The sequence below is a fragment of the Corythoichthys intestinalis genome, chromosome 13, assembly GCF_030265065.1.
Source record: "Corythoichthys intestinalis isolate RoL2023-P3 chromosome 13, ASM3026506v1, whole genome shotgun sequence".
Classification (NCBI taxonomy): domain Eukaryota; kingdom Metazoa; phylum Chordata; class Actinopteri; order Syngnathiformes; family Syngnathidae; genus Corythoichthys; species Corythoichthys intestinalis.
The window spans coordinates 40982177-41009821 of NC_080407.1; the positions used below are offsets into that span (position 1 = coordinate 40982177).

The window sequence follows — 27645 nt, forward strand, 5'->3', positions numbered from 1 at the left end:
CATAGACCTTTTCAATATTCACCCCATCTATCTGTGTTTATACTTGAATATGTTCATTGTATCTGCTAAATAACATGAATTTGGTTTTACTTAAATTTAATGATCATTTGTTTCTGTCAAACCATGTCTTTAGTTTACACATTTCATCAGAAACCCTCCCCAGTAGCTCATGCACACCCCCACAGAGCAAAAGGTACTTGTGTCATCTGCAAATAAAACTAATTGTAGTATTCTTGAAACTTTGCGTATATCATTTATATAAAGAATAAACAGTTTTGGACCTAACACTGAACCCTGAGGGATGCACAAGCAATGTCCAAGCATGATGATGAATAGTTACCCTCTTCAACCAGTGTAGTGCCTCCTCCCTGATCCCATACTCTTCAAGTTTATTGATCAAAATGTCATGATTAATAGTGTCAAATGCTTTCTTAAAGTGATCCTCTACCTTAGGTAGGCTCTAGTAAACCACAATTGTTCTCTTGTACTAAAATATGTTGTTGGAAACAAACAAAATGTTAAATCAATGGCAATATTTTATAATATTTAGGACACATTTTAACCGATAGTTGGCGCCATGATTTGCGGGCACGCAGTGATGACGTAAAGGGGATGTTTCCAAATGTGTAGCGTATACAACAATTGTGTATTGCTGCCTAAACTCGCGAAGTAAAATGCTACAATGTGCTACTTTTGGATGCAATTTCCAGTCAAATTAAAACAAGGGGAGTGACGTGAGTGGTCAAGGTGGAGTTATTATTTTTTGTGAATAGGTGTGCATAAGTGGAAGCTTCTCCCCTTTTTGGTCCCTGTATGCACATATCCTACCTACCACGCATTACAACTGCCGCCCGAATATTTTTCCTGGATTCTTAGTCAAGTAAGGGATCCGTCTATTTTCAGGATCTGACGGTCTCACTGAGGCTGCAATATTGGTTTCGCATCTGTCTATTTTCTGGATTCGACGGTCCCAGAGCGGCTTTCGGCTCAGTCTATTTTGTGGATTGGACGGCCTGATGGCGGCTGCAAAATTGCCATGTGATCGGTCTAATTCCTGGATCTACGAGTGAGTGAAGTACGCTGATTTGGATTACTATTGCCATCTTTTTTGTTGACTATTCTTCGTGGGAGTTTTCCCCAAATCATATCAGATAATTAAAGCACTATGGCACGCTACAGTGACGACAATGACTCTGATATGGACCTTACTTTTATGTTTGAGTTGTGTGGCAACGCGTGTGTGCGTATCGCTGAGCTCCCGAGTGACGAGTGGTCAAGCTGGAAATATTATTTTTTTGAATAAATGTGCATAAGTGGAAGCTTCTCCCCTTTTTGATACTTTTATGTACGTATCCTACCAACCACGCGTTAAAATGTACAAGACATGGATTACACTCGATTCGAGGATTTGTTGCCGTCACATGACGGATTTAATGAGGTCAGTCAGCAACGACACGACTCCGATCCTGGCTAGTTTTATTACCTTCAGTGAGAGTTTATAATGTCAATAGTCATTAAAATAAAAATGCGCGAATGACAAGATGTGTTCAAACTTTTGGCCTGTACTATATGTAAAGCACACGACAGCCCTGGATGTTAACAATCTACATAATTATACTGGGATAAGTTTGAAAACGTTTGAAAACTTAGCTTGAGGATCTGCCGGAGTTCTCAACAGCATACACTCTCCTGCTCAATTGTCATTGAGACGCACTTGCAGCGAGTACAGCACCAGTTTTTCCCAACTCTTGCTTTATCAGGTACTGTATTTCCTGCTCTCATTTTTCTTTTGCTGGTCGTCTTGTGAATGACCGACAGTGCTGTCCTGCTCTTTACTTTTCCGATCTGGTTCAAATTGGAAGGGCAGAACCGACAACATGTTGGGGTAGCGAAGAGTGACGCTGAAAGATGTGACGTCACACACTGTGACGTGACAAAAATGGCGACCTATCACTTAAAATAATTTTACAATTTTATTAAAACAAAAACATTAAGAGGGGTTTTAATATAAAATTATTATAACTCATACTAACATTTATCTTTTAAGAATTACTTGTCTTAAAGATCGAGGATCACTTTAAGATCTAAGAATATTCCAACTGAGTGAAATTTGTGATCAATAGCGTTACTGATCTCCTCAAAAGATTCAATGAAAGCTAGTGATGTTGAACTGTTTGCCCTAAATCCATTCTGACTGTCGAAAAGTAAATTATATTATGAATTTATTTAATCTGTTGTTGAATAACTTTTTAAAGAATTTTGGAAAATTTTGGAAGTAGAGAGGCCTGTAATTTGTGAAGTGGTGTCTATCTCCAGTCTTGTATAATGGCACTACTTTAGCTATTTTCATTTTGTTTGAAAATTTACCCATTGAAAATAATAAGTTACAGATATATGTTAGTGGTTTTGAAATTCCCCTCAATGACCTTTTTCACAACTTTTCATGTCAATATCATTTGAATCAGTGGATGTTTTGCATTTACATGTGTTTACAGTATCAATTATTTCTTCTTCCACCACTGCTGGAAGGAACATTGAACTGGGATTCCTTTCATTGAGGTTTTCATTCCACTCCTCAGATAAACCTCTTCACATCATTTCCACAAAGTATTGAGGATAGCTCTGTTGCTTAGCACCATTTTTAATAATTCCATTCAAAATGTCCCACATTCCTTTAATTTTTTTTTTGTTTTTGTTATACAATTTTTTACTATAGTATTCTTTCCTACATACCCTTATGATCTTGGTCAGTATATTTTTATATATGTTTTATGAATTCTCTATACAGTGTATTTTTCTTCTTACGAGCGTTTTGTAATCCCTTCGTGAACCATGGTCGATCTTTGTACATTTGTTTTCTGCTGTGCCGTTGTATTGGGCAGTTTTTATCATATAATGATGTGAATATATAAAAAAATTCCATTACATACATTTTCCCAATTTTGTGCCAATAAATCTTTTTTAAATGAGTTCCTCACTCGCCTGTACTTGACATTCTGCTCTGGCAACTTTCTTAGCTGGGTGCCGTTACAAACTGTAAAAACGGGTTGGTGATCACTCATATTGTTAATTAACAGTCCGCTTACTGAATTACTTTCAATGTCATTGGTGAATATGTTATCTATTAAAGTAGCACTGTGAGTTGTGATTCGACTCAGTCTGGTGATTTTTGGATACAAACTCATACAGTACATGGTATTGATAAATTCATCAACTGATTGGTACTTGTTTAGATTGAGCAAATCAATAATGAAATCCCCACAACTGAACACAAGTTTTTGAATGGCTTTTGAAAACATTTCTCTGATCCAGTCCCTGAATGTTTCAATACTAGAGCTTGGTGCTCTATATTTACAGCTGATTATGTCATTTTTGCTTTTTTTTCATCTAATTCAATTGTTATACATTCCAAAAGGTTATCAACCACAGTTGTCATACTTTCTATAACTTTGTAGTTCAAATTTTTATCCACATACAAGGCGACACCACCTCCATTCTTATTCTTTCGGATAAAACTCATATCCATACCTTTATCTGCTTTGCGCCATGTTTCGGATATGGCAATGATTTTGAATGGTTTTATAAATTGATTCAGATATTCTCTCATATTACTGAAGTTAGCATACATACTTCTGCTATTGAGATGTATTACTGATAATTTATTGTTCACTTTAATGGTTGTAGACAAGCCTCCATGTAATAGCAGCAATTGACGTTGGTATTAAAAAAGAAATTATTGTTTGGATATGTCCCATTGTGCCCTACTCTTGATCCTGACGGGGCTTGAGTCAAACCTACTCTTGAGCCTGATATCTTGGCAAATTATAGACCTATCTCTAATTTACCATTTCTCTCCAAAGTCCTTGAAAGAGTGGTAATTAAACAGCTCTGTCAGCACCTACAGGACAATAGTTTATTTGAACATTTCCAGTCTGGCTTTCGAGCTCATCATAGCACTGAAACTGCATTAGTCAAAGTAACTAATGGCTTGCTACTAGCTGCTGACGTTGGATTAGTCTCGATCCTGGTTCTGTTGGACCCGAGTGCAGCCTTTGACACAATCGATCATAATACCTTATTGCAGAGACTAGAATGTGACATAGGCGTTAGAGGATGTTGAGATAATTATCGAAGGTTTATTAAATATCTGCTTGTGCTCATATAAACTATAATCATTTACATTTAATCCTCATATACACATAACCAATATAATCAAGATTGATGATTAATGCTTGCTAGAATAGGAAGTGCCTTTTAAAGTGATTATGCCAGAAATGTCTTAACTGCCTTTCAAACCGGTTTAGGCCGGTCTGAGTTCCACTGGTCATCTTCCAGGACAAGCCGCAGACAGTGGCAAATTAGACTGTCGGGTACATTTAAGAAATCAAGGTTGACGTTAAGAGTGTGACAATATCTCGATACAGCAATATATCGCGATATTTTGCAACCTGATCGGTTATCGATATGCTCCCGCCAAGCATCGATACTTTTATTTGACATATTGGCCATACAATGGAGTATGGATGCTGTAAACTGCTCAATGTTTGTTGAGCAATTCCTTGGCGGTCCACTAGGGGCGCTCAACAGTGGCGGTGAAGGTAAAGTGCGCACAAGTCGCCTAGAGAAGAAGAGCGGTCCCAAGTGGGTTGAAAAAAATAAAAAAGCTTCGTGAGAACGGTGGAGGAAAAAGTGAGAAAAATATTGCTGAAAATCACACATGTGGACACACTTTGGATTTTACACCAACAATAAAGGAAGTAAGGTGAACAAGGACTTTGCTGTATGCAAGAATTGTCTAATAAAATAAGGTTCACTGGCAGCTGGTGACTAATTGGACGCCTGATTTCTATGGAGCAACACTTGAGGTAAGAAAGTTTTGCAATGTACTAGTAATTGATTTTTTCATTTAAATGTATTATTTTGATTACATATTTGAGAACCACTTTCCATCTAGTTTACTACACAAACTGTTATGACTGCCATTTTGACACAATAAGCTATAAAAATGGTTTGAATAGCTTCCAAGATGAATAAGGTGACGTGCATGATAATTAATGTGTCCTACATATTAAAAACAAGTAATTATTGCATTTTTAATTTCTATTCATTCAATTCATTTTTTTTTTTTTTTTAATTCACTCAATACTTCCAACACACACAAAAAATCAGAATTTCAACTCAAAAGCTATTGAGTAGCTAATATTTTATATTTATTTTGTTGTTTTTAAGGTGAGGAAGAATGTAACTGAGTGGAAGTGCTCAAACCAATGCTTTTGACAACAAAGGCCATTTACAAAGAAAAGACCCACCAATTTTATCGTTGCCCCACTCCAAGCTCAACTGCTGACTGACACTTACAGCACTGTTAAACATTTTCAAAAGATTTAAAACTTAAGAAATTAAGGGTGCCATTCATCATGATTTCGCCAAGAAATATCAGTGGTTGTGGTTTGTTTCCTCTATATGTGCAGGTACACAATTATCAGTAGATTTATAATTTACAGCAATGTTGCACTGAAAAGGTGTCACTGTTTAATAAATGACTTAAACAGTATTTTTTTTCTATTTTGAAATGTTTTTTTTTTCGTTTCAACAGTTGTATCGTAGAATATCATGTATCAAATTTCTGACCAATATATCGATATTTTCTGTATCGTGATATCGTGAGATAATCGTTATCGTGAGCCTTGTATCGCGAATCATATCGTATCGTGAGGTGCCTTGAGGTTCCCACTCCTAGTTGACGTGCCATTTTTACTTAGACGCCATTGCTTCATGAAATGTATAAGCACACATGTACGTAATCCTAAATGCATACACATAACCAGCACACACATACAAACAAAGGGGTGTCTCCAGCTTGCTTCCCCTTCCCTTTAAGGGAGACACCCATCACGTCCTCGGGCCAATTTTGTTTACGCTGTATATGCTTCCTCTAGGTAATATCATCAGAAAACATAGCATTAACTTTCATTGTTACGCTGAGGACACACAACTATATTTATCAATTTAACCTGAGCAGGTAAGGCAAGTGGACAAACTAAGCACATGCGTCCAAGATATAAATACCTGGATGAGCACTATCTTCTACTTAACTCTGAAAAGACAGAAGTCCTTATAATAGGCCCGAAAAGTGTGAGAGACTCTTTAGCTGCCCAGATAGTGACTTTGGACAATGTAAGTGTAGCCTCCAGCACCACGGTTAAAACCTACGAGTTCTTTTCGACCCTGACTTATCGTTTAAAGCTCACATTAAACAAACCTGCAGAACGGCCTTCTTCCACCTGCGCAACATAGCCAAAATTAGAAATATTTTATGTAAAAACGATGCAGAAAAATTTACGCATTCGTTACATCAAGATTGGATTACTGTAACTCCCTACTTGCAGCTTGTCCTAAGAGTTCTCCAAAAGGTCTTCAGCTAGTCCAAAACGCAGCAGCAAGACTTTTAAGGAACCAATAGAAGAGAGCACATCACCCCTGTGCTCCAGGCCCTTCACTGGCTTCCAGTCGAGTTTAGAATTAAATTTAAAATCCTCCTTCTTACATTTAAGACCATTAATGGGTTGGGGCCATCTTATCTCACCGATGCTCTGGTTCCGCACCGCCCCAACAGAACAGTCCGCTCTCAGAATGCAGGTCTACTGGTAGTTCCCAGGGTTTCTAAAAGTACTGTCGGAGCTAGAGCCTTTAGCCACCAAGCCCCTGTTTTATGGAATCAACTTCCAGCTAATATTAAAGAAGCCGAGACAGTCTGCACATTTAAGACTAGATTAAAAACGTTCCTATTCGACAAAGCTTATGGTCAGGCAAGTTGAAGTCGGAGTAGACTCACAGTTTAGTCTAAGCTGCACTAGAAGCTATAATGCTGGGGGAAGTACAGCCACTGAGTTTTATCTCCTTTTTCTCATTCGACCTACCACTTGTCTTACTTTATTTCTATTTTCCAATGTTAATATCTAGTTGTCTAGTCTCTTCATCACTAGTCACCCGGTGTCCCCTTTCCCCCCTCCCCTCGGGGGAGGGGCTAATTTTCAGCTGCAGCATCCTGACTGTCCGGACCCCTGGCTGGATGGACGTCCTCGTTGCTACCCACATCTCATCTGGCTAGATGGACCTCTTCTTGTTCCTTTACTCCACTGCATCTGTACGGACTGTAACTTCGCCTGCTAATTCCCATTAGCAGTCCTGGTGCTTTCTGTCAATCTGTCCTGGGAGTGGATCTCTCCTGACTGTGGTACTCCCCAAGGTTTCCCATTTTCTCCGAAAGACTTTTTGCACTTTTTCCTTGCTGACATGGAGGGTCTAAGGATGGGGGATGCCCAGGACTTGAACTTTATTTATTCATCTTTGTTTGCTTCATTTGGTGTTTCTGATTGTGTGTCATATTGCCTCTGCAAAGCCCTTCGAGACAACCTCGTTGTGATTTAGGGCTATACAAAAAAAAAAATTGAATTGAATTGAATTGAATTGCCCTGCGATTGGCTGGCAACCAATTCAGAATGTACCCTGCTTACTGCCCGTAGTTAGCTGGGATAGGCCCCAGCACCTCGGTCTGCATATGTATTGGTTCAGGTGATACGCCGTTCGATTCAAACCTTTGTTTTCAAAAACTACTTAAGAAACATTTTGAAAACTTCAAGAATAAATTTCTGGATTATATTAGCAAACTTAAATTGCATTATTTGAACAAAAATTATATTAATATACACAAGAAATACAAACTTGTTAATCATCTCTTAAGTATCTAGGAATGCAAAAAAGTAAACATTTGTCTTAATGCCACTTAAAATTGTCTATCTAAATGAAATAAATACAACAACAAAAAATCTTAGTCAGGGAATAAATGAATAAAGACGAAGCCAAGGGCGTAGGTTTGGTCTGAACAAGTAGGGACGATATAACAGCATAACCTGCATGTACACTTTTTGCTTAGGAAGGGACATTATTAAACCCAAACAGATTGGGTGAACAGGGGTCAGGGCAACATTTCTCATGAATTTGAACCTAATTAATTGATAGGCCAAATGATCAATGCAAAATAAATCTGTTTTAACTTATACTGACTTTCATGTGTATTGGTTCCGGTGATACATCGTTTGATTCAAACCTTTGTTTTCAAAAACTACTAAAGAAACATTCTTGAAAACTTCCAGAATAAATTTCTGGATTTTATTAGCAAATTCAACATACACAATAAATACAACCCTATTAATAATCTCTTAACTTTCCAGGAATGCAAAAAAATAAACATTTGTCTTTAGACCACTCTGTCTAAATTGATAAATATAACTGAAAAAAAAAAAAAACACATAGCGTTACCAGTAGAAAACACATACAGGACATTTCTCTTTAAGCAGCTTCCTATTCGAGTTTTGCAGGTTAGCACGAATGCTGTCATCTAGCGGCCGTAATGGGAAACTACCGTACACAACAAATAATACAGATCATGAAACATCACCATTGTATATGCATCGCGAAGGCATAAAAAATACATACAATGCACAGATACAACTCCATATAGCGACCGTTTGTGATAACAACCGATGCTAATATGCTAACGAATTCACAAAGGTAAATCTTCCATAAAAGTGTCTGAATGTAAAGGGCTTCGACAACGATGAACAGCACTCCTCTTCCGCAAGCGGACCACGCTCGTGATTGGCTGCGCAGACATTGACTTGCTTGGCGCTAATCTCGTGATTGGCTGTGCGATGTTGAGTCGCTTGCAACAGCTGCTCTCCAGATTGGCCTTTTTATAAGAGCAAGCGATCAAAGAGATAAATATTATGGTCTAAAAAAATCATGAGCTAATTTTCGTATCAACATTCAGAAATCAAGTGGGGAAAATGTCCGCGAGACCGGAGGAACTTTGTGGAGTGAAAGAGGAGCCCCCACGTCACCGACGCTCGACTGTGTCCAAACTAATGCACGCTAAGGTTCTTCTCAGACTAGAAGGTTGGTTCACTTTCGATAAGTGTACTGTACATGACGATCGCGGTGATGAGAATTCATTTTTAATGTTAACAGTAGAGGTGTGCATCGGCACTGCCCTCACAATTCGATTCGATTACGATTCGAAGGGCCACGATTAGATTTGATTCAGAGGGTCACGATTCGGTTATGCATCGCGATGCATTAAAGCCTGGGATGCATTAAAATTCTAAAGCAAAGCATATTTTTTCGTGAATCATGAGGCACCACAAGCGGTCAGACATTAAACAACTTTTTATTGGCTCTTGTGTCACTCCTGGTTGAAGTCAAATGAAAATAGTATACTTTCAGATATATATATTTAAAAAAAAACGATCACAGCATTTAATTAGTGCTTTGAATGAGACCAGGGCTTTCTCTTTTTTTTTTTGCACACAGTAGCAGCCTTTCACAAAGTGGAACATCTGAACTCCTGTGCAAAATCAGTAATAACGGTCACTGTATTTTAGTCACAACGACCCATCAATAAAAATATTCAAGTAAATATTAAAACGACAAAGAAAATATTGTAGTGCAGCAGCATCTTTATCGCAATATCAATCCAGGGATCAGTTCAGTTGCAAACAAAACATCAACTAAATTGCAATGTAGAACAAAAGTAAAATGTAGGCCTAGCCTATCTTATATCTATAATCTTTCTCGCTCCCTCTTTCTCCGCTTCAGCCATTGTTATGTTATGTCCTATCTCTCTGCTCTCTCGATTGCAACTGCGCTTGTCTGTGACGTTACTCCGGCGAGGAAGCGGATTTGGGTTCCTCGTCCCCCCTGCATAGAGGTTAGATCTTGTGCCCGAACCCGACCCGAAATGTTAAGCATTCACGTTTGGGTGGGTTGGGTTGGGCCGCTGCGCCGGACTAATAAATTATTTTAAAAAATAAAATAAAAAAATGCGCAGAGGGCTGTGGCGCAGTCCTCTTTTTCTTCTTCTCCTCCCGTTATTTCGTTTTATAACTCTCATAAAAATATGTAGACTATTTAAAGTGTATGTCAACACCTGGGGAAATGCTAATATTCCATCATTTATCCATAAACGAATGCCTTTCGGATTCATATCATGTCACTTCGTGTAATTACACACATCGCAACACCAAGAAAATGAGAGAAATTTGGGTCAATTTCAAGCAGATTGTGGGCGTGACATCAAAACAAGGAAACAACCGGCTCGGTGCTTTAGTATTGAATGGCGGCGATGATGGCGGACAATTACGTTTCTAGTTGCAGCGACGAATCCGACGTAACGAACATTCTTCTAATGGTGACGAGGAGAGTTATGAACCTTTCTTTGGTGTTTTGGGTTATCAATTTGAGCCCAAACGAAAGCCAATGCAGCCTAATGAAAGGATCATTGAGGGGAGCAATCACACTGATGAAACCCCGACAACAGTTCGTGTGAGAAACACCAAATGGTATGTTTTGCATTTCTTTTTGTGAAGCTGATACACCGTGACCGCAAAATAATGTATAGAATAATTATCATTTAATATGCTATCATCGGTTTCGCTCTGCCAACCGACACAAATATGAATGGGATTAGAGCAGGGGAACCATTTTAGCGATTTTTTTGATAAAACACGAACGCAACTCTCTCGTCGATTAACAACGATGGCACCTGCCTCGACCTTTTGTTTCCTTGTTATGACGTCTCCGCCCCATTCGGCTGTTTCCGGAACACTTTCGGAAATGTTCGTCATTTTCGATCTATTTTCGATAATTGCTCATTAATGTGATTGATTTTTTTGTTAACTTTATCAATATTTGTTATCTTGGCACATAACGGTTCTATTGATGTCTCACACCCCCTTTGCGTTTTCATACCCTTTAAATATTGAGGTTTTTTTCTGCCAACTGAGAATTCGTTACAAAAGACACTTTTATTTATGCACACAAAGGCAAATGTGATCATTTTGAATCTTCTCCTCTGTGTGTCTGCAAAACCATGTTTTTTTTTTATATTTAACTTTCCCAGCGTTATTTCGTTGTGTAAATGCTTTTATATTGATCATAAAAATATGTAGACTATTTAAACATTAAGAAAACTTGCGTTTTTTCTGCCAACTCGAAGAAATGAAAATAAATTGCTGCTGCTGCATTTTGTTTTTTTCTGCCAATTGAGAATTCGTTACGAAAGACACTTTTATTTATGCACACAAAGGCAAATGTGATCCTTTTGAATCTTCTCCTCTGTGTGTCTGCAAAACCGTGTTTTTTTAATATTAAACTTTCACAGCGTTGTGTAAATGCTTTTATAATGATCATAAAAATATGTAGACTATTTAAACAGTAAGAAAACTTGAAGAAATGAAAATAATTGGCTGCCACTGCGTTTTTTTGTTTGTTTGTTTTTTCGTGTCACTCTGGCTCGGGCCTGCATATCTAGTTAATTGATCGGGCCGTGTCGGGTCGGGCTGGATTTTTTTAGGCCCGATCTAACCTCTACGGGCTTGCTTTGAATGTAAAGTAGCTCTCTCTACAGGTAAACATGAGAATAATAATACAAATGGGGAAACCAAATCCGTTGCATCACCGGAATTGCGCAGGGAAGATTTTTGAACGTACTTATATATTTTAAAATGCGCTGAATTGATTGGGCGTGTTGCGCGCATCGGGATGCATCGCCGCATCGATTATTGTTGACACCACTGGTTAACAGTAGTGCTGTCAAAGGAATCCAATTTTGAATTGCATTTAATGTGATGTCAACCACTTTGAAATTACTTTTGTGCTGGATTGGAAGACAACAAAACATGAACAAACAACAACAACAACAAGAATGGCAAGGATGAATTTTCTCCAACAGAAATCAACTTTGGGGACACAAGTTAGCAAATGAAGAAATAAGATTTGTTTGTGGTCTTTTTGTTTGTGGCATTTTTCATCAAGAATTTCTGGCATTAAACAACTTCTAGTACTCTCATAAGACAACAATAATAGGGTGTGAATCAGCAGTGTTAGGGTAACGGCGGTAGGTAGATGTCACAATTTAGGTACCGTAATTTTCGGACTATTAGGTGCTACACTTTTCCCTAATTTTGAATCCTGCGGCTCATAATCCAATGTGGCTTATTTGTTTATTTATTGGGTTTGTAGTAGGTCTGTCCCAAACGACAATTTTTTTCCAGATTAGTTAGCAGATTTTTTAAAACTGTAGTCACCTATTCTAATGTTTATATATTTTATTTGTTTGTTTGCTTATTTATTTTTTTTGGTAGTCTTGCTGTTCAATTTTTGTTGACACTTAATTTTTCACAAAAACATTTTGGAATACTTTATTAAAGTACAACTAAACACAAATAATACTAAATCGCTAATAAACAATGAGGTCAAATGCTGAAAGCATTACCTCGTTCAAAAGAATGAAATGTAAAAAGATTCAGAACACTGTGACTTCACCTTTCCAATGTGATTCAAAACACTTCTTCCAAAAAATCTACATATTAAAAATACGTAGCATTAATATCATAGTATACTACTGCATGTACATACATAATACGTTATAATATAAAGTAAGATTAGTGCAGTCATGGATTATAACAGGCCAGTGTTTCCATTTTTTTTTTTTTTTTTTAATCGCACAAGGTGGATACGCCATTCAAGAAAAGTTTAGGGCAAGAGACTATTTTTGATAAAAAAAACTAACAAATTATTATGTATCCACAAGGACAACGCCCAATTGGTGATGATCATACATACTCAAAACAAAATGAGTCCACTTTTTTCAATTCAATGTTGAGTGGGATGCTCACATTGGTAATTGTGTTTATTTAATCACCATGGCAACCAATTGGCCGGTCACATGTTCAAATTAGCAAATGTATTTCACCTGTGTTGGACTGAATAAAATGCGTGTACGCCTGCTGGTGTTTGCACGACAAAGAGAAACGATCACTGCTGTGTATCCGCTGTGCAACAGAGCATGCCAACAGGTTATGGGCCCAGATCAGAGCCGTGATGCACAGTGAGAGGTTTCATGACAAGCCAGGTGAAAGTCGTGACGATCACTGCGTGCACCTGTGAGCTGTGAAGTAAGTGGCAACATGAGTAGAAAGGAGAAAGACCTGGTGACATGCAGCCGCTGGGCGAGGCTCGTCTTTGATGGAGATGAGAAAAATTATGAACTTTGGGAAGCAAAGTTTTTGGGCCACCTCCGCCTGCAGGGGCTGAAAGACACCATTTTAAACGAGCCTGATGAGGAAGATGAGAAAAATGCCGAAGCCTACGCTGAGCTGATTCAATTCCTCGACGATAAGAGCCGGTGACTGGTAATGCGCGACGCGCCAGATGACGGACGCCATGCACTAAAGATTTTTCGTGAGTATTATGCCGGAAGAGAAAAACCAAGAATCATCAACCTCTACACAGAGCTGACCTCCTTGCAAAAGGCTCCAAGTGAGAATGTGACCGAGGACGTCATCAGAGCCGAAACGGGTGGAGTGGCCTTACGTTTTTAAAGTGTCAAAAAAATTTGGATCTGGTGATTCTTAAGTGGATTCAGCTTATGTATATAAATGCAACAGCAGAAATGATGTCTAATCGAAATGTCTCAATGCACATTAATATACGAAAAGGTTGTCGCCAGGGATGTCCTCTCTCTCTCCATTACTATTTGATATGGCAATTGAGCCATTTGCGATTGCAATCCATTCAAACGCACAATTTAGGGGACTTGTGGTGGGACAGACGGAATATAGAATTGCCCTTTATGCTGATGACATCATTTTAATTTCTAAACTATTAAAGTCAATACCAGTGTTGTTGCAACTGAGTCTTTTGGCAAGATTTCTGGCTACAAGGTGAATAATAGTAAATCCTCTATATTGTTACTCAATACTGATGAAAGGGACAACCCACTGCCGGTAACGAGCCAATTCAACGTGGTCCAAAAATTTGAATACTTAGGGATTCAAATTTTGCCCAAAATAGAACATGTGGTTGGAGCAAATTATTCTCTATTAAGGGAAGAAATTATTAAATCAATAGACAGATAGATTTCAGTACCGATATCTGTAATTGGTAGAATTAATGTATTGAAAATGAATGTGCTTCCCAAGTTAATTTATCTTTTTCAGAATATCCCCTTGCCACCTCCTCCAGAATTCCTTTCAACATTAAAAAAGGAATGGGTAAAATTTATATGGAATAACAGAAGGTCTCAATTGAGACTAACACTGCTGTATCTCCCATTCGATCGGGGTGGCTTGAAATGCCCTAATCTGAACTGGTACTATCAAGCAACTCAACTGAGATCTGTTATGTTTTATTTTCTGATCAAAGACCCTCCATGTTGGGTCGAAATGGAGTCCTGTGGTCTTAACTTGCCGGTCTTTTTATATTTATATTCTGATTTGAAAAAAAGGTTGCTCAAGCACACCAAAAACCCAATTTTGAAAAATATGATAGCAATATGGCATCAAATAAAAGAATATTTAGGAGAACCAAATACACTATCCCGTTTTAGTCCAGTCTGGGGAAATAATTTGCTCATTCCAGGGAGGGCGGACGCTATATTTAAGTTGTGGCACTCAAAGGGACTTAAAACGATTAATGATTTCTATATTTCTGATACAAACGTTATGATGTCCTTTGAGCAATTAAGACTGAAATTCGCACTTGACGGGAAGCATTTTTTTAAGTATTTGCAACTTAGTTTTATTCAAACAAATCACAGTCTTGATCTCCTTAAACCTCACTTTTTTAGAGGATTTGATGACTAAAGACATTCTTAGGAGAGGGGCTATCTCGAGTTTGTACAAAATTTTAATGTGTAATTATCCTGAAAATTCAAAGGACAAAATGAGGGCATGGATTCATAACTTGGATAAGGACATAACAGAAAGGGAATGGGCTAAGCTGTGTGTAAATGCTCAAACCATATGCATGAACGCACAGTTGAGACTTATTCAATACAAGTGGATAATGAAAACATACGCAGTGGCGCCACCAGGGGGTGGCCACGGCCACCCCTATAAATTGGTTGGCCACCCCACTGGCCACCCCTCTTGCCAGTATATCGTTAGATTTTTGCAACATCAGTTATGCATTTCATCCCAAATGAATGCATTTATTTTGTTTTGTTAACTTAAATGTACACCTTATGCCTAATATATACATTACACAATACAACAGAATTGTTGTGGAACTAAAAATGTTGACTGGACAGTTATGGACTATGCACATTAAATCATTAGAAACATCAAATATTACACAATACACCAAAGTGTATCAGTAGCCGTGTCCTTAAGTCTTTCTGATAGTTTTCTCCTGACCTTTTTACTGCCATAATATAATGAAAACCTGAAATTATGGCTTTTAGTTTTGGCCACCCCAAGATTTTAAGTGGCCCCATCTGGCCACCCCTATGAAAAATTTCTGGAGGCGCCACTGAACATGCATAACACCAGCAGAACTAAACATATATAATAAAAATATTCCTGATACCTGCTTTAAATGTACAGGAGAAAAAGGTACCCTGTATCACTGTGTATGGCAATGTGGAAAAGTTAAGAAATTTTCGGATGAAGTAAGAAGCACGTTGGAGGGAATGATTTTAAAAGACATTCCATTTGGACCAAAGTTTTTTTCTGTTGGGACTGTTTCCAGAAGAACACAATTACAACAAACATGAACAGACACTTATCAATTTTGGTTTAGTAATGGCAAAGAAATGCATTGCATTCGTATGGAAATCAGATCGTGGACCTTCTACAAAACAACCAGATGTTGTCGGTTATACCTCTAGAACGCATGACATACATATTGAAGGGCAAACAACAGCTTTTTGAGGACTTGTGGACACCTTTTATGAATTATGTCAAAAAGATGAAATTGTCTTGATGCTTACAAGATCATATTAGGGACTGTGATTTTGTGTTTATGGAGGATAAATGGGGTAAAGCTGGAGCTTAATAATGGTAGAGGAACAACTATTTTTTTTTTTTTTTTTTTTTTTTTTTTTTTGTCTTGTGGGTGTGTTCTCGGTGTGGTCTCTTTATGGTATTGTTTTGATGGTGTGAATTATTAGTTTGAAAATCAAAATATTGTGGGGGGGGAAAAAAGTGCCATTATAAATACAGTTGATTATTGAATTGTTCCTCTGCTTTTTAGGGAAGTTTTTGTCGTGCTTGCAGGCAGCACAGACCTCCTGTAAAAAATGGCCCTAAAATGAGGCCTTTTGTGGAAGTGGGGGCTGTCCACTATCGAAAGGATTACCTGGAGCGTCGCATGACCACTGAGCACCACCAACAGAGCATGAAATGCAATCAATCACTTGCATTAGGTAATTTATAAACTTTTCTCAGTCATGTCAAATCACAATCCCAAAAGTTTCAGATGGGTACTAGTGTTCAGGGATTTTTTTTTTTTTTTTTTTGCAGGATACTCTGTCATGAATTCCTTTGACCCTGTCATTGTTATGGAGCACGAAGCTGTGATTGGTGGATTCAAATGCCTGTATATACCCTCCCCACCGACGTCACAAAACCACGTGCTCCCTTTATGGTTCCGCCCACTTGTCCGTCATTTTGTCTCTGTATTAGCATTGGTTTCAATTGATCGAGGAATTTAAAATGCATTTCATGGAAGACCCGGTGCTTTCTGATGCTGTAAACTCACTGGATGTGTTGCATAAAAGGCGTTATGTGGAAAAGCTTCGTTCTATACAGTCGCCAGATCCATATTTGATGCCTAAATCGATGATTTTTTTTGACCGGCTGCCTTCGCAGTCTCTGCCTGACCCTGATATTTACAACTATCTTGTCCACACAAAATCAGCCTATTCTCACGAAAGTTTGAAAAACTTTAAGAGCTTGGAGGCTTATAAATGCTACGTTGCTGGTTGGGTGAAACAGGTCCTCGTACACGAAAATTCGGCAGGAATCTTTTGCTCGGAAGGTGAGTTACGAAATTTTCAATTCAAAATCTTTTGTTCTTGCTAACATCTACTGTCAAGTCTAATGTATTTCATGTCATTTGTCAATGGAGCTAGGGCTTTTAATGTTTATATGGTTTAGCGATAGCACTCTCACTACATACATACGTGTATGTTGTCGGCGATTAGCCTAGCAATGATCTTAATTGTGGTTGTCAGCCCAAAACCCTCTAAATATATATTAAATGCATCTTACCAGATATAAAATGACTACTACATAATTTGTGGTAATCGTTTGGAGTCCAGTTTTCTCGTCGAATTGCAGCAGCCCATCTCGCTCTCTCCTCTCCGTGTCTCTCGGAATCCGGTAGAACTTCAAGTCTCTCTGTCTATCTTCTCTGTTATTGCAACCGACCGCCACACACGCCTTCACCATTTTGATTATTAATGTTAACGAGCAGAAAAACACGCCGTAAATAGGAGGAATGTACGTAGCCGTAACAGGTCAACATGGTGTGTTGACGGACAAGTGGGCGGCACCAGTCAGGAGAGCGGAGTTGTGACGTCACGTGGGTAGGGTCTATTGGTTGGTGAAAAACGAAATAGCCCACCACACCAACTATGCCAAGCTGCTAAGCTTGGCCCAGCTCCTGGGATGTGACTATTTCCTCAAGCTGAAGGTAAGTACTTGTGCTAATATAACAGTTCAATTAAATCAGTTCAGCATTCTGTATTGATGTAAAACTATTTTCAAGGTTCATCGCAGAAACAACTACCGCTCTCATCGAATCATCGATGAGATGCTTGAGATCCTTTCCCAGGTCATTGAGGAGCCTCTGAGAGAGCAGATAACAGCATCCCAAGCCATCGAGATTGAGCTTGATGAAGGCACAGATGTTTCCTTGCTTTGTCAGCTTGATCTGCACATCAGGTATGACTAGATATTTTGAGGATCCCGCTCACAATGTAGTCTCCCTTGAAAGTCAATTGTCATCATGAATTATGAATATTTATGGTTTTATAGTTTTATACCCTATATATTATACCCTATTTTTCTGTGTGATGATCTACTGCAGCAATATAAGCAAATAAAGGCTTGAAAAATATTCCAGGATGTGGTTCTGTGATTCTGCTTTATCAGGAATACAACTTTCATACATTTCCTTTTTTGAGGTAATGAAATGCCTTAATGCTATACTTAATGCTGTATTTGTTTTATTCAGATACATAAAGAGGGACAGGTTTTCAATCAGTTCCTCGACATTGTGACGCTCAGTGATGGCAAGGCTGACACCATTGTCAATGCAGTGAAAGTGGTCCTGCTCAAGAAACAGGTGACGACAGAAAAGCTTTGTGGGCTTGGCACAGATGGGGCAGCAGTTATGACAGGTATGGTATTTTATTGTTCCATTAAGGTATGTCTCTAAGTAAGAATTGTTAATGCTATTTGGTTTGTGTTATTTGACTGTAACCACAGGGCGCATAAATGGAGTTGCGTAGCAGCTGACTGACAGCTTCCCCAGGATCGTTGCTGTGGCTTGTGCTGCCCACCGCCTTGCCCTGGTCTGCAAAGATGCCTCAAATGATGTCAAATACCTGGCAATTTTCCGCGACCACCTCCAGGAACTACACCTGTTCTTCCATCACAGTGCAAACCGGAGTGCAGCGCTGAAGACAGCAGCTACCACCCTAGGACTGTGTGACTTGAAGATGAAGGTTATTACATATACCTGTTCTCACTCACAGTTGATGTTCTCAATTCACTCACTAATACTATACCCACTTGCGATATGAGAATCTGAGAAAATGCATCATGAGGGTTAGAGGTGAAATTAATGTAATCTTTTATTACTTTAAAGTTACTTGCTTTGCTTTTCCAGCATGAAAAGTTAGAGCAGTTAGTTGTGTGTGTTGAAGCAATCCCCAGGTGCAATACATTTCAGAGCAAAGCAGGAAAGAGCCAGAGTGGAGGAGTATGTGTTTGCAATAACTAATGAGTTTTTTTTTTTTTTTTCTTCAAAACTTTCAATTGTATTCCAGGGTCCAATATCATATTAAAAGCCCCTGAAATGAGCATAATTGGTCCCCTTTAATAATATGAATTTGCCATAAGTGTCACCAAGCAAAACGTTCAGATTTTTTTTGCCATTAATGATTCTAATATACCATATTACAATCATACATTTAGATTCACATAGGTTTTACGAACATATGAATGAATTTATCATTTCTAGGAGGTAAAAGACACGAGGTGGCTATCTCAGCAATTAGCTATTGAGTTGCTTCAGAAAAATCTCTCTGCTGTGCTCGCCACATTGGCAGAGGAGGCAGAGTTGAAAAAGTGCCCAGCTGCCAAGGGCCTGTACACGTTTTGTGCAACCTACAGGTTGGTCGCATCCGTGTACCTTCAGGCCGATATACTGCCACATATTGCACGGCTGTCACGAGTGTTTCAGAGAGCAAATGTCAACTTTCTCCATATCAAGGAGCAGGTATGTTATGATCAGTTCATAATATTTAAGAGTTCTTTGTTCTATGAGTTGCCATTGGTGACAATATAATGCAAGTAACATCTCTTTAACTTTAGGTTCCAATCACGATCGAGGCCCTCAGGCGCATAAAGATGCAGGTGAGGTCCCACTGCCTGGGTCATTCCTGTCCCGGCTACACCAGGACATCGATGATCCCCTTGGACTTGGACGTTTCAATATCGAGCACGAGGAGGAGAGACAAAGGAGGGGACAGGGCACTGAGGAGCTGCGACGAGATGAGCAGTGGAAAAGATTTGTGAGCCAGGTAATTTTTTTTTCTAGATTAGAATTGGTGTGTTGAGTCTTAGATTGAAGTCAGTGTGCACTTTTGAGGGTTCCCTAGTTTCAAGCAGCAAAGACAAACAGCAAACCATTGCCTGCTGTTTGAAGAGTTGGGGATTTTATATTTCTATTCTGTCCAACTTACAGGTTGCCAGACCTTACATCAGTGGCCTAATAGGCCACTTGGAAACCAGGTTCCAAAATCTGGACCTTATTGCAGCCTTCAGTGTTTTGGGACCACAGGGAGCTGCACTTAGTGATGAAGGAAGCATCCACAATCTTCAGACCTTGGCAAGGAAGTTGCTTGATGTTGACGAGACTTTGGTGCTGCAGGAATGGCGTTCCTTCAAGGAACACTTCAACATTCAAGGTGGGTGAATGATACTAGGTTTCACCTCAACCAGGACATTGCAAGCATGAGTCATTCTTCTGCAGCAGGATCAAAATATGTGATAGCTTAAATCCCAAATTAAATGTTATCACTATGCTCAACATGCTTACTTGTTACTATTATAATTAAACCCTAAACCTCAATTTTAGATGAAGATACAACCTGTGCAATATAAATAATGTAAATTAACATCTCTCTAAAATATATTTCCTAGGACAAGAACCAAGCTGAGGTGCTGTCTCTTCTGGCCAGTGAATGCGATGAATGGGGACAAATCTACCCATTGCTGAGCCACTTGGCAGGAGTTGCTCTGGTCATTCCAGTCTCCAGCGTCAACTGCGAGAGGGACTTCTCCACAATGAACAGGGTAAGGGCATTACAAGAGGTGCTGACAGGTGTGCCAAATATGCATAATATTTGGTGTGAATGTAAGGTGCATAATTGTCAAGTAAAGGAGAGTACAAATATGTGCTCCAAAGGCACCTCCCACTTTAATTTCTTTTGACTAATTGTAGTTATCTTATAGGTCAAATCAGACCTCAGGAACAGACTGCAAGGAGAACACCTTGCTGCCTGCCTGAGAGTCTCCATAAATGGACCAAGCCCTGAAGCGTTCAATTTTGGAAGAGCTATGGAAATTTTCTTCATAAAAGCCAAGAAAAATTAAATGTTCAATGACAGGGTGTAGAGTGTGTCAGTAGTGAGTGAATGAACAATGGATTGAATGAGTGAGTGAATGAATTAATGACTTTGTGATTAAATTTGAAAATTTGAAATATTCTTCATATGCCTTTGTGTGTTCTTAAGGATGATACCAACCTGTTATGTTCATATACAGCAATTTATATTATATTCAGTGGTCTCAAAATGCCCTAAAGAGATACACCAGGCTTGAAAATGTACACACACACCCTACCCCGAGGGTCAGAGACCCTCCCACCACAGTCTCCTAAAATCCTGTGGGAAACATTGCTTCATATGCACGTTTTAATTTCCTTGTATTGCTATTTTCTGTTAACCATTGTGCTGCTGTTTTAAGAGTTTTAGTAAAACTTATATATCTAAAAAAGTAAAACTGTCAAACTTCTCGTTTTGTTAGCAAACCTCGTATTTCCTCAGTGTTTATCTCCACAAAATTGTTTGAAAGTAATTAGTAAAAAAAGTACTTTTCATTATCAAAACCAACACTAGTTCTTTATGTACCTAAGAGAGGCAAAGAGTCCAGAAGTTTTAAAAATTGTCTGACATACTTTATTAAACAGGTTTATTAAGTCATCTACAAACGTATAAAAAAAACTTTGCTTGTACAAACACTACGAAAAGAAAACTAATTGTACTAAACTACTGTTGGGCAATGGCTTGTCAGGGCACAGCAGACAGTGACAATCTTATCCAACATTGTGGCTTCTTCACCTTCACATGGAAGAATCATGTTTATGGGTATGGTTCCTGTTAAGATCTTATACTTCTGACAAACATTTCCGATGACCCTTTCAACATGGATTCTCAAATGTGCTATTTTCCTAGTTTCCGCCACATCTCTCGCTAATAACTGACAGCGGTCTTTTGTAAATGCTGGGAGCTTGACATCTGAACACTACATGCCCACACATTCTTGTATGTCAAAACCTCTGTCAGCCAAAACAATGTCCCCAGGTAACAAATTATCAAGAAAATCACTGTTCAGGGTTATATGTTTGTAACTTGTACGACCTCCCCAGCCTTTTGATAAGAAACAAATGGCTCCCTTGGGTGTAATACATATCAAATACTTCATAGTGTGGTGGTGCTTGTAGCTGGAAAACATTTGGGCACCTGCTTTCAGATTTGATGGGTTTTCTGTGAAAGTTTCAAAACAGTCAATAATCACAGTCTGTGTCACATCCTGATTGGTGTTGTGCGTCTCACCCTCTGTGATTAGCTGGTCACCTTCTTCTCCAGCTTCATGTGTCCCCTTTTCAGTCTGTTGGTGACTGTTTATTTCACCAGGCTCAGATGGTCCCTCCTTGCTCTGCAGCTCTTCAATGTTTGCATCCTGCTGGACCCACATCTCTGGTGCTTGCAGTGTCTCTTTCCTTAGCTGCTCACGCCTACTTCGTCCTGCAGAGCGTGCAGTGTTTGTGGGTGTAACAGAGGTGTGTCCCTAATGTAGGGATGGTGCCCAGTCTGGGTCAGTCTCCATCATTTCATAAGCTGGTTCATCTGCAATCACATGAAGTTTTATTTAGAAAGCTAGGTAAGATTGGATATTTCCATGGCATTTCACAATCGTAAACACTTAATCAGACATGCTACCATCCCATCAGATCTCTCAGATCACAAAAGGAAATCTCACGCATTGATAAATATTTCTGTGCATTTTTGCTGTTTACCTTTATCTTTCAAATCATTCACGCTATGTTTTTATAAATGATGACTGAATAAATTAAACACTGATTTATCAAGAACAGATTAACCCATTTTCACTGCTCTCCCTCTTTGCCTGTAGTTTACAAGTGAGGCCAGCTAGCTAAGGTTAGCCAATGAGGAAATAGCGACTTTAGAAAGCAAAAAAAACAGCATGTTCAGTATCAATACTTAAAAAAAAAAAATTTTAAAACCTCTGACTTGCCTTTATTAAAATGCCGAGAGCAAACACGCAGGAAGGGAGATATGTTGTCGAAAGTGATGCCCTTCCGTTTCACCTCTGTGACCCAGGCCATCCGACGTCGTTTCGTTAGTTCCTCAACCTGCTGTCCATAACCTCTTTTCCAAGAGGGAAGATGAAAAAATCTTACGTCGTGGTCAACTTTGCTGCCATTTTTGTCGTGTGATTTAGTATGGCAGCCTTTCACACAACACGAGTGTCCCATTTTATCAAAGACAATGATGAAAGCAAAGACGATTCTCAATGCTCAGTTGTTTACAATAAGTGAGCACTCAAAATGGCGATTCGACCCACAATGCACTGCGGCTTTTGCAAGCATTACGTCACCTGACAAAGACCGATTTACACATCATGGAACGTGAACCAACCTTCTAGTCTGTGAAGAACAACCTTTGCGTGCATTATTTTGCGCACAGTCGAGGGTTGGTGACGTGGGGGCTCCTCTTTTACTACACAAAGTTCCTGCGGGAACTTTACTGCAGCCGGTGTCGTTCTCGCTGACATTTTCCTGACTTGATTTTTGAACGCTTGACAACGTTTCTTGCCGCTTTGTTAGCAGTTGGTCAGCAAGGCTATGCTATGCTAGGCTAAAGTAGGTCGCAAAACTTCAACGAGTGGTAAGACACGAAAACTGATGTTTGAGTCCGTAATGTGGCTAATGCTGGACACGTCTCGAGGCTTCGGTTTAGTTAAGTGACTGAAATCGAGAAAAAAGAAGCAACAGACAAAGAAAAATATGTTCCACCTTGCCCAGTCTTATCTTGTCCGACCAGGATTGCATGATGGGAAAAAGTCTCAGTCCTACCACACCCGCCTAGTTCGAAAATAAAAAACAAAAACAGTCCAAATTACATCTTTCCTTTTAAGACAAAAATGTTTCTTTTATACAAGTCAATCTATATTTTGACATGATTCGAGAAAAAAAAAAATCAACAATGGGATTGTAGCGTTATCATTTCGCCTATAAGGATCCTGGGAAGTGTAGTTCTTCAAAGAAATCATTCAGTGCGGTCAGCACCGCCTTCTGGCGGTCAATAGGGATGAAATGAAGGATTGTATTATTTTCAGTTTATCAAACAGTCATTCACGTTTAACGGTCAATTTATTCATGATTAAACATCTAAATTACATGTTGGTCAACACAAAACACTGTCGAAGTACAACTTGGGCAATAGGGAATGGGACGTACTACGTCATTGTTTGGATACGCCCCCATGCTGGTAATATCCTTTACTTCCGGTCCGGCAGACTCAACGGGGATTGTAACGTGTGGTAGTGCTAAACTAATTCCTTCGGTGTATTAGAAAGAAATTATGGGTGTGTATTGTTGTGTTACCGGGTGCAACAGCGTCTCCCACCCACGACCAAAAAGGGCAAGGAAAACTGGACTCACTTTTCACCGTTTTCCTGCATGGAGGACCAAATATCAGATCACGAAGGCACGACGGATAGCTTGGGTCGCAGCGGTTCGTCGGAAAAGCATTTCTTTTGATCATATTTCTGCTGGAATGAGAGTGTGTTCCCATCATCTCTACTCTTGTAAGTTGTGCTACAGCTGTGTAATCGGCTGACTGACGCATCTGATTATTATCTTCTTTTTTTTTTTATTCGGGGGGGGCAAACCCGCCACAGTCTCGTTCATTTGTGGGAAACACTGGGAAATACAATGTTTGCTAACAAAACGAGATGTTTGACAGGTTTACTTTTTTTGGATTTATAATTTTTACTAAAATTCTCAGTCAAAACACAGCAGCAGCACAATGGTAAACAGAAAATAGCAATACAAGGAAATATAAAACATATGCATATGAAGTAAAATAACACTAGTTGTAGAATAACGTGTTCAAGTAAATGTGTCCCTCTTCACATAAGCCCTGCATTGAGAGAATTGCACCTTTGCATGGCAATGTCAACACTGAAACAATATATTGTGCAATATACATGAACTTGCATGTCATTATGACAGTTCCTTCACCTGTTTTAGTCATATGATGTTTAAGATGATATTCAAGGTACAATTCAGGTTCAAGGATGTTCAAGTAAGAGCTGTATCATGTTTCTGAGAGGAGCAACGAGTGATGACTGAGTTGTCGCAGTCCTGCGGTCGAAATGCGAAGATCCTGCACCGAGCCATTCGTTAAATGTCCGTGAGCTTCGAGAGATTTATAGTTTTTAAAATGTAAGCGCTGATACCGTAAACGAGGGACTTTTTTTTATATCCAGCGATGAAGTTGGAGGCAGTAATGTGGCGTCGGAGCTACTCCTGTTCTGGTTTGTTTACATCCGTGATACACTCAAAATGGCGCATGGGGGCGCGTCCGCTAGTTTGGGCACGTGACTGACAAAGACTGATACCCCCTGGCATATTTGTGTTTGTAGTCTTTTGTTTTTTGGTTTCTATTATTGATTATTATCTGTCTGTTTTGTGTTTTTATTGTTGTATATTCTGTCGTGTTGTTGTTAATTAAAAAAGAAAAAAAAAAAAAATCATCTTTAATTAAGTAGGCGTGTCGCAACCCAATGTGAGTCCCGACAGGATGTGAGTGGTGCATGCGCAGTAGTGGAGCTACTCACGGAGCGAGGCACATGCGCGCCGCTATCTCGTCGCCACACACATGGTCAGTTAACCTTGCAGTAAAATAGTGGTAAACCTGAACGTGCTCAGCAACACGCTGCTTTTTGTGCGGAGTTAACACACTAAGTTCGCGACGCAGGAAGTTCAGAACTACTTTAATGGAACAAAATCGAAAGATTTGGTCCAACCAAGTGGTCTTTGTGCGCGTTGAAGCTTCGGAGCCTAGGTATCCTAGCTAAGCTTAGCTTAGCTTGTGAACACAGACCAACGTGGTGCGTCGCTTGAACATCAAGTTGGAGCCTTTTAAAGTGTGCAAAATGCGCGCAAGAACGACGCCAGCCGCAAAGTTCGAGGCGGAACTTTGTGGCGCAAAAGATCTGCGACAACATCAACGCTCGGCTTCTTGCAAAATGCAAGTAAAGGTTGTGCCTCGCACACTAACAGGTTGGTTCACCGATTCGGAAAATACTCATTTTTTGTCTCCATGGTATTTGAATTGAAAGATGAGCATTCAAGGCTAGACCTCCCTTTTTAAATGAATTGGACGTTTATGGTTTTGAATCATAAAAATAAAGTTCCGCTCTTGAACCCTAATTTGGCTAGATTTACCATATTTTGATCTCCAAAAATGAGCACACTGTTTATACTCAAGTAACTTAAAATGTACTCTTATAGACCAAATGTGAAGTAATTTCTTCACATGCCAAATAGGGTCACGATTAGAGTAGAGATTGTCCAACAAATAAAGCATGAAAAAATCATTTATATGTTGTATATTTGACAAAATAATCGCGTTTCCAAAGTTCGAGCCTGAAAGGGGACGAACCCGGAAGTGATTCGTCACACCGAGAACAGCGATGGCAGCGCTCCATACGGCCGCCATACAAAGCCCTTCAAACAATGATTCAAACAGCGATATAAGCGATAGATCGAGTGCAAGGGAGGAGATCCCAGTTTTTGAAGAGATGGAGGAAGAAGAGGGGGTTGGATTTTTATGTTAGACCTAATATGTATTAGCCAGACGCTAATCAGGATGCAAACAATGTGCCTAGACTACAGTACCTGACATGGAATGGAGACAAGACTAGAGGTGGGAATCTTTGGGCACCTAACGATACTATCACGATTCAGAGGCTACGATTCGATTATAAATCAATTATTGATGACACACACACCCTCCCCTCCGCTATTAGCTACTAATGTTTTGTACATTAGTTACAAAAACTGTTAAAAAAAAAAAAAAGCCTCGCAGGCCTAAATAATCGACTATTTCAGTATCAAGTTAACAGTTAAAAACAATAATATACTCAAATTCCCATTCTGTATCAGCAGCCTTAAACTACATTCAATTAATTTAATGTTGTCAATCAACCGTTAAAGTTGTTAAAATTGCTCCTGTTATTCCATAATTTCCCTTTTGTCTACTTTCGACATGTGAAAGTTTTAAAACTAATTTAAAGATAGATTCAAGTCAATATTTTACCGATTTAGGAGTAGTAGTTAATTAGCTTGGAATCGCTTGGAAGGTTCGCTACAACAGCCTTGCACGGAAGTTTACTGCTTTAAGATGGCGGCCGTTTACTAACGCCGCATTTAGCTTTCTCTACATGTGCTGCTATCGCCACCGAGTCTATTCTGCATCTAGTCCTATATAAATAATATATCTACCTTAACATTATGTGGACTTTGTAGCAGCTTTCGGCAGCAGTCAGGTATGTTGTTGTTGGGGTTTTTTTATCTCGCGGCATGAGTTGAGCTAGAGCCACGAGTTGAGCATTGGCATTACCCGAGGGGCCAGGTAATGACAAGCATGATGTTTAGCTACTCTCGCTCCGTTCCTCATTGCGTCCTGAAGACCGCGCTGCGCGCTGAGTGTGTTTTACTTCCGCTTTACTTGACATATTTCAATAATCAAAATTTGGATGTTTGTGAATCGTTCTCGAATCTTCCACGGCCGAAACGCGAATAATCTAAGAATCGGAAATTTCGCACGCCTCTAGACAAGACCCATCGAGAATACAAGATTGGTAAGATATAGGCTGTTATTATTTTCATGATTTGAAGATGCAGGCATTTGCACATAATTTTATGTTTTTGTCTATCAGATGACATTGTTGAAAAAAAAAAAAAATCAGACTTAATGTCCATTTTGGCAGATCCAGCAGCTCTCGTGCATATAAAATAATAATATAAAAACGTTGGGGGGAAAGAAGGAGATGAGTTGTTGATGGCTTCCTCCACTTTATTGTGGCAACAATAAAAAAACAAAAATAATAGCGGACTGCCGCCACATTCGACCGCGAAGTTTTGCTTCTCGCTCATCTCCCCCTCGCCTCCTAGTACTCACAGCTCTCCAGTCCC

General features: G+C 39.2%; 2 protein-coding genes across 3 annotated transcripts in view; both read left to right on the top strand.

The window, feature by feature from the left end:
* The first annotated feature begins 19527 nt into the window (after positions 1-19527).
* LOC130928665 (zinc finger protein 862-like) lies at positions 19528-20729 on the top strand. The gene is made up of 4 exons (XM_057855384.1): positions 19528-19654; positions 19819-20041; positions 20277-20429; positions 20589-20729. Exons 2-4 carry the CDS (start codon positions 19931-19933, stop codon positions 20727-20729), a joined length of 405 nt encoding a protein of 134 aa, XP_057711367.1. The 5' UTR covers positions 19528-19654; positions 19819-19930.
* A 4550-nt stretch (positions 20730-25279) lies between these two features.
* Positions 25280-27645, top strand: part of LOC130928961 (zinc finger protein OZF-like) — a 60285-nt gene continuing 57919 nt past the window's right edge. For both annotated transcript variants that reach the window (XM_057855814.1, XM_057855813.1), the window contains exon 1: positions 25280-25728. In XM_057855814.1, the coding sequence (XP_057711797.1) occupies positions 25602-25728 (127 nt within the window). In that variant the 5' untranslated portion in view covers positions 25280-25601. The remainder of the gene's footprint in view (positions 25729-27645) is intronic.

What these genes read in the sequence shown, in the direction of transcription:
- LOC130928665 (XM_057855384.1), top strand. Translation starts at nt 19,931, where the DNA reads ATGAAGGAAGCATCCACAATCTTCAGACCTTGGCAAGGAAGTTGCTTG. An exon ending in GGAACACTTCAACATTCAAG is followed by an intron (nt 20,042 to 20,276) that starts GTGGGTGAATGA and finishes TATATTTCCTAG; the next exon opens with GACAAGAACCAAGCTGAGGT. An exon ending in ACTTCTCCACAATGAACAGG is followed by an intron (nt 20,430 to 20,588) that starts GTAAGGGCATTA and finishes GTTATCTTATAG; the next exon opens with GTCAAATCAGACCTCAGGAA.